Raw genomic sequence first — 7,912 nt, forward strand, 5'->3', positions numbered from 1 at the left:
GAGATCTCTGTGAAGCGGGTATGTGACGTGAAGGCTCAGTAAATTATGGGGAACAGGCACAAATACAAGCAATAGATTTCTTGGGCCTGTGTGTATATATTAGTACCTTAAATATAACCTATACTTCCTTTCTCTCAAGTGATGTATATGCATTAGATAAACACAACAGATGTTCCTATATAGCGATAAAAGGCCTGGATCCTCTTGCAGTGTATATATATTCAATAGAACAGATAAATACTCAGGATATATATGTGCTGTATGCAGACAGATAGCTTACATTTCCAAGAACACCACTGATCCCCAGCTGTGCTGTATCTACTGAAAATTGTTTTATATAAGAACAGTTCTAAACAAGAGGAGGCCATTCTGCCCATCTGATACATCTGTAATAGTTAGCTGTTTGCTCCCAAGATCTCATCCAGCTGTTTGTGCAGAGGAGCCAGGTTGTCGGCTTCAATATCTTGGCCGGGTAGTTTGCTCCACACTCCCGCCACCCTTTGTGAAAAGAGCTACCTCTTGTTCTGTTTCAAATGCACTTCCCTGCTGGTTTCCCCTTGTGGCCTCTGGTTCATGCTTCCCTGTTGGTTCTGAAAAAGTCCAGTGGGTTGACTGAGCTGGTGCCGTTTGTGATTTTGGATACTTGAATCAGGTCTGTCCAAGTCTTATCCAGCTTCTTTTTTCTTTCCAAGACTAAAAATTCACCTGTCAGTGTAGGCCATTTCCCTTAAGCCCCAGCATGCTCTCCAAATGACCAAAGTGTTTTCTCTAACCTGGCGGACCACAACGGCGCACAGCATTGTAAATGAGGCCTTACTGGCGCGTTACACAACTTCATACGGTGCAAAAATGACAAGATCTCGAAAAACGTTCCCAGCATTCCCAGACGCCGTTGCCATTTTGTTCCGTGCGGTCGGAAGCCACAGTGCCCACACCCGTACCCCCAGTGGTAACGGGAATACCGACCCACTGACTGGGAGGGAAACCCATGTAGCTCCTCTGTACCTGAAACAAGGTCATTCGCCAGCTCACGGAGCGTTAGAAGTCCGTGCTCATCCCAGCTCCCGGGGAACAGCCTTGTTCCGGACACGGGGAGTCAGAGCCCCCGTCGGAACGGATAGCATGCACTGATGCCGACCCCCGTCCGTCTGCTCCCCCAGCAAACCCTGTACGTGGGATCCCCGCGGGGCGTGGCGCAGGTGCGGCTGCACCGCTGCGAGACCTACGGCCAGGCCTGCGCCGAGTGCTGCCTGGCGCGGGACCCCTACTGTGCCTGGGACGGCACCTCCTGCACCCGCTACACCCCCCACGGCAAGCGGCGCTACCGGCGGCAGGACATCCGCCACGGCAACCCCGTGCTGCAGTGTGTGGACCAGAGCACCAGCGGTGAGGGGCGGGGCCGGGGGTCAGGGGCGGAGCCAGGGGAGGGAGGGGAACCAGAGCACCAGTGGTGAGGGGCGGGGCGGGGCGGGGCGGGGCAGGGGGCGGAGCCGGGGGACGAGGGGGACCAGAGGGGGTTGCAGGGGACAGAGGGGAAGAAGTGTGGGACCAATTGGGGGCACAGAGCAGAGAGGTGGAGAAGTGTGGACCAGAAGGGGAGAGAGAGAGGGGGAGAAGTTGCAGACCAGAAGGGGGTGCAGGGGAGAGGGTGGAAGAAATGGGGAGCCAGAGGGGGGACACAGTGGGAGCAGTGGGGGACCAGAGGGGGGGAGACATGGGAGCGTAAAGGCCACCCGGGGTTAAAGGAGAGGTCGGGGTAGGGGTGCGCGTGTCCTAAGCGACAGGGAGAGGTGGAAGAGGGGGACACGAGCGAGAAACCCTCTTCCTGGGCCCACAGGACAGGTGGCTCCGGGCCAGGAGCGGTGCATTCCAGCGTCGAGGGCGTCTTCCTCACTCTCCGAGACAATGGGCCCGCACAGATCCACTGTCCCCCCCCTCCCCGTCTGTGCAGCCGGGGCGCCAACGTTAAATACACACGGGACTCCCCGGCGTGGGGAGGGGAGGCGCCGTGTGAGGTTTCCTGGCCGAGCCTCGCTTCAAAAGCTCTGTTTATGCACCAGGACAGACGCGTTGGCTCGCGAAAGACAGAGCCGCATCACTCACTCTGTCAGCGCTAACCCCCCCCCCCCCAGGCTGCTCACAGGCCGCGTGACGAGCGCCGCTGCCGCCCGCGGGGTCACGCAGGGGTCGTGACGGCGGCAGAGGGGCGCCCAGGACAACACAAAGAGCGATGAGGTCTTTTTTAAAGAGAGCAAACAGCCCTAATCCCCCGGCCGAAAGGCCAGAGCTGGCGCAGGCAGGTGAGAGCCGCGGAGCAGGGTCACGCAAACAGGGCAGGGGCCGAGAAAGCAGCCCAGCTGCCGGGCCGCGCCCAGAAAGCACACACGGCCTTTTATCTGGACATCTACAGCTCCCTTTAAAAAGGCTGGTCTTTTCCTCACCTCCCTTATTCTCTAATCCCCTCCTGTGACAGCAGGACGACCACAAGAGAGCCAAGAGAAAGGGGCGTTAGCACCAGCTGGAGACTGTGTGGTTGTTGCTGTCATTATTATTAATACAGCATGGCTTCCAAAGACACTGGAACGCGCAGCGTGTGACGGGGAAGACGGATCATACTTGGATCAGACCTCCAAATGACCGAACCCTCCTCGTCTATCAGTCCCAAGTGTGACTGCCGTGCTGCCAGAAGCCCATTACATTTAAAGAGAAAATGCTGCCTTCCTCGTTAGAAAACGGCCCTCTTTGGGGGGGATTGTGGGTAGGGTGTTGTCATCATGACCGCATTTGTTGCAACCCCTCCCCAATCACGGTGTATGCCGCAGAGCCCCGCCCGCTGACTGCTGACCACTCATGTCTGTCCCCCCCGCAGCCGAAGACCTGAACGCCGGGGAGGAGAGGGTGGTGTACGGGACGGAGAACAACAGCACCTTCCTGGAGTGCGTCCCGCGATCGCCCCAGGCCAGCGTGGCCTGGCTGGTCCAGAGGGAGGAGCGCAGGGAAGAGGTGAGAGCCTCCCCTTCCTCACGAGCTCAGCTCCAGCCTCCGAGTGGCAGACAGGCTGCAGCCAGGCGCCCCGTTATTCCTCAATTGAGGCTTCATGTCAGCAAAGAGCTCGGCTGCGGGGAAAACCGGGCGTGGGTCCCCGTGAGACGGATCGGAGGCCCCTGATTTAGAGCAGGTGTTTCCAATATAGATCCAGGAGTCCCACACAGCTGCCGGGCTTTGCTGCAGCCCAGCCCGCCGGCACACAACCCCATCACACCCCTAACTGGCCTGACCCCAGGATTCATTCGAGTTCACGAGCTTTCAGTTCTTAAACAGGCTGGGGTTTGCGCTCTAAACCTGCTGCACTGCGTAAGATGCAGGGAATTCCAGGATTTTATAAAACAAGACCAAAGAAACTTGCGGATTTCCCCCTCAAGCAATTTTTAAAATTAAAATTAATTTAATTAATCTTCCATTTGTTCCACGAAGGTTTCAAGGATGTGATTAAGCTCGGCTGCGACGCGTACCTTGTGCGGACCAGGACGGTGCGCGGGCGGTCCCGTTTTAATCGTCGGTTTAATCTCTCCCTCCAGGTGAAGACGGACGACAGGGTGATCTGCACGGAGCAGGGGCTGCTCTTCCGGCGCCTGCACCGCCAGGACGAGGGGGTGTACGTGTGCCAGGCGCGGGAGCTCGGCTTCGCCCGGACGCTGGCGCGGGTCTCCCTGGAGGTGCTGCGCGGGGAGACGCTGGGCGAGCTCATCGCCCGGGAGGAGGGCGGGGAGTGGGCGGGCTCCCGGGGGGGCCTCCCTCCCTGCCCCTCCCACTGGGGGGGCTTCGGGGGGCCCGCCCACAGCCGCTCCTGGTTCAAGGACCTGATGCAGCTGATCGGGCCCTCCAGCCTGCCGCACGTGGAGGAGTACTGCGAGCGCATGTGGTGCAGCGACAAGCTGCGGCGCAAGCACAAGGCCATGCTGGGCAAGTACCGGCTGGCCCAGGAGAGTGCCCGCAAGGGCCGGGGCAAGGGCGCGGGGGAGAGGAGCAGGACGCCCCGGGCCGCCCCCGGGGACGTGTGAGCCGGGCAGGGGGGCCGGGGGGACAGAGGGGGACGAGCCTGCGCAGAAGAACAAGACACCCTGTGACACATCGGGACCCCCCCGGAGGCTGCAGTGAGGGGTGGGGGGGCTCTTTCGGGACTGAACGCAAGGAGAAGGAATGTTTCTGGGCAAGAGACGTCACCCCGGCGGCAGGCTCCTTCACGGCTCCCGACTGCCGACAGGAACCTGGAAAAATCCTGTTGGCCAAAGTGTGGGCTGCCCACCCCCCTCCCCCAATGCACTCCTCCAAGGTCCACCCCCGAACTGAACCGGGCCTGTCCGTCAGGACCGAGCCCAGTGTACATAGACCCCTCCCCTCTGCACAGCGCAGCATGCTGGGGGGGGAGGAGAGAACTTATTTCCTTTCCATCTTTCATCTGCGAGAGCTTCTAGAGCAGGAAGGAAGACTGACATCGCCCAGCACCCCCCCTTCGGACTCACTCAGCAGGGACTCTAAAAACTGGGGGACCCCTGCAGACACCCGCCCCCCCCATCGACGAAGGCTGACCGTTCAGCTGAAGAAGAGTCTCATCTGCTTTCCAGGCCAGGAGCTCTGCCCTCCCACTGCTCTTCCGAGGGGAGAGGGGGGCAGCGTGTGAGCGAGTTATTTAAAGGGAGGGGGCTCAGGGTGTCCCACTGCTGTAAAAACAGACTTCCACAACTCTTTGCGTAAAGAGGTGCCTCCTGAGCTCAGTTTTAAATGTACTTCCCTGTTGCTGCCGCCTGTGTCCTCCTGTTCCTTTGTGCTCCACTGCTCGCTCGCGCTGAAGGAGGGAGAGGAGGGAGAGGACGAAGTGACGATGGCTGCTCCCAGCCGACGCTTCGGAGCAGAGAAGGAAAACCGCGTTCCTGCTGTCGCGCGGGTTCCCAGTGAGCACAGCGCGGCCCCCCACTTCATGACCACACCCCCAGAATCACCCCGCTTCTCCACAGGGCAAGCGCACGTTCAGCGCTGGAAAGGAAAGGGGCAGAGGGAGATCCCCCCCCCCCCCCCCCCCCCCCAGCGCTCCGGGAACACGTTCAACCGGAGTCTGTCCCACTGTCCTCCAGCTTGTAAAAGAACACTTACAAATCTGAGACGTGTAAACCTGCGAACAATGAGTCTGAAACGTGTCCGGTTTAAAAAACACTTAGTATACTGCTGTGGTCTTGGCGGGATGCGTCATCTCCGTGAACTGATATTCTGTTAATTTTATTTGATTATCGGCCGGCTCTTGCAAGGCCCTGGCCACTGGGGCCAGGGGCACTGGGGTAACTGGGGCCAGTTACCAGGTGTATATCCCCTCAAGGGCAATGGGTTTAATTTAATGTATTTAAGCTCTATTTAATGATCTCCCTTGTGCATGCATTGCGAGTGTAATATTTTTTATAAAAGCCAAAGTCTTGTTTTTTTTGGAAACGCAGCTGGCGTTGTAGTCTTCTCTGGTGTCCCCCGGTATTGTGCGACGTGTGGAGTGTCCACTCCGGCTACACACCGCGCGGATCTGCTGCTCAGACCAGAAACACACAGGCCGGCACAAAAGGAAGTCAAGCACAAGGCCGGGGAAGGGTGTAGCTGTGTATGTTTCCATTCTGGACTGGTGTGGTGTACAGTACAACACTGGGAAAGAGTTACCCCACTTCACTTCATTAAACTGGATCAGCATCCTGTACACTGCAGCGTGATGCACACATTAATTCAGCGCTTCTCACTCTCAATACAGCAGTGCCCAGCCCCGGTCCTGTCACTCTGGGCATCGCAACACTGCAACGAGTTCGTAAGCACAGGCTCACCGATTTCAGGTTCTCTATTTAACCAACCAGACCTTCAAAAGGAAAAAACACTCATGGTGCTCTGACACGGTGGTGCCCAGCAGTGGGCGTGTCTAGTACAGTGTCCCATCCACTGTGGGTGTGCCTGGTTTCAGGGCTAAAACACACCGCAAATACTGGAGGCCCAAGTAAACAATGAATTTAATTAAACATTCAATTCAAAAACTAAGCACCTGCTTTAAAATTAACCAGCAGAGAGCATACAGGCTGGGAACTGAGTCTCCAGATTCCGGGAATCTGACAAATGAAAGTGTCAGTTCCTCACTCCTCTGCTTCTGAAGATCAGTCCTGATGAAGAGCCTGTGCACGCAGGGCTACATGTGGCCTAAAAGCCTCTTTTAACACGGAAAATGGGACACGGAACAAGGCCGATCTAAAATTAGTTTCATTAAAAAACACGCATACATGCATGTTAAGTGACCGCCTGTGTGGTGTTTAAACAGGGCAGCGTGCAGTCAAGCGTGCAGTCTGCGCTTAGCCATGTGTCAGAAGCCAGCCTGGGAAAGCACAAACTGGTTAATGCACCCAAGACGAAAGACTGGAGGTCACCTGGTTTCTCCGAAAGGATTTTCCAGCTCGTTCTAGTTCTTACTGTATGCTTAGAGAGCTATAAATCTGTATTCACAAGAGAAACCAACAGCTGGTAACACAGAGAGCCACATGCCCTGGCTGTCCCCAGAATGCCACAGTTACAGGTCCAGAGAGATGTGTTAGATAAGACCTTTTTGATCCCGAAGGGAAACTGAGGTGTTACAGCAGCCCAGCCCAAGACAAGCAAAACCAGACATCAGAATAGACTCAAAATTAAAATACGTACAGTAACACAAAATAAATATAAAATACATAGTTAGGTGCGTGCAAAATATGCTCATAGTTACTGTAAAATAATAAAATATGTGCAAAATGTGCATACTGTAGGTACATTCAGATTGAGATCTAAAAAGTACAATAGTGCAACATGCTGTCCATAGACGAGCAAAGGAAGGGCTAACAGTCCGAGCCTAGGGAAGCGTTACACACCCTGACAGCCTGCGGAAACGTTCCCTTGAACACCGTAGCTGGAGCAGTCTGTTGCAAAAAGTGCTCCTAATAACGATGTTTATATACCGTGTGTAATATAGGTCATTCCTTGTCAAATCAACCAACAATATGTGAAAATGTCCCTGTCTAATTAAACAACAGCTCCTTACACTTCTATATCACTCTTCTGCACACGCCACTCAAAGAGCTTTATGGGTAATGGGGACTCTCCTCCACCTCTACCAGTGCAGCTGCAGCTTTAATAACAGCAGAAGTGGAAGTCTGAGTCGTGAGCTCCGAAGAGTTCCCGAGAAGAAATCATATTATTTACACCCAGAAAAGGCGATACTCCTATTGAGCTCTGGAAAAATCACTCAGTGCTTTCCAAAGTGATAGTCACCAAGCTTCACAGAAGACAGATTTGTAGGCTCAGAATCCAGAAAACTCATCAACATAATTGTAAACCAGACCTTTCCTGGTTGGAAAGAGGCTCTGTGGTTCATCAAGGGATTCTGATTCAGCAGTATCGGCTGTGGTATTTAAAATACTTGGCTCAGGCAGTATCAAGCTGAGGGTTCCATTACACACAAGGGTGTCATAACACTGACCTCACTTTGGATCCAATGTCAGCTCGGGATCTTTCTGCTCCTGAAGTATAGATGATTATGTGAAGGAAAAAGAAACATTTTATTGGACAGGCTGAATTGCATTATTCAGGACACCACTCTATTCCAGTTAGTGTCAATGCAGCCGTCTCTTGGTGAGAAGAAAACAGCTGAAACTGTTCAGCAGGTCTACTGAAAGATTTGTTTCAGCGGTCTGACATGTTAGTTCATGTCTCTTGCTAAGCACCAAGCAGCTCTTTGGGTCCCGGTGGTGATTCCTGACTAGAGAGTAACTTCCTGTGTGGAGTCTGCATGTTCTCCTCCAGCTCCTGTGTTTATTTTTTCTGGGTGCTCCAGCTTTTCCACACCTTCTAAAGACATTCTGGCGAGGTG

At 54.7% G+C, this 7,912-nt stretch overlaps 1 protein-coding gene across 1 annotated transcript in view; it reads left to right on the plus strand.

The window, feature by feature from the left end:
* Nucleotides 1-5,485, plus strand: part of sema3g (semaphorin 3G) — a 43,975-nt gene extending 38,490 nt beyond the window's left edge. Inside the window, exons 13-16 of the mRNA XM_088917285.1 lie at nucleotides 1-18; nucleotides 1,161-1,386; nucleotides 2,870-3,003; nucleotides 3,579-5,485. The exon at nucleotides 1-18 is cut by the window's left edge and continues 24 nt beyond it. Of these exons, the coding sequence (XP_088773411.1) occupies nucleotides 1-18; nucleotides 1,161-1,386; nucleotides 2,870-3,003; nucleotides 3,579-4,061 (861 nt within the window). The 3' untranslated portion in view covers nucleotides 4,062-5,485. The remainder of the gene's footprint in view (nucleotides 19-1,160; nucleotides 1,387-2,869; nucleotides 3,004-3,578) is intronic.
* Nucleotides 5,486-7,912: the final 2,427 nt, after the last annotated feature.

Source organism: Atractosteus spatula, chromosome 5 (genome assembly GCF_055471065.1).
Source record: "Atractosteus spatula isolate fAtrSpa1 chromosome 5, fAtrSpa1.hap1, whole genome shotgun sequence".
NCBI classification, from domain to species: Eukaryota; Metazoa; Chordata; class Actinopteri; order Semionotiformes; family Lepisosteidae; genus Atractosteus; species Atractosteus spatula.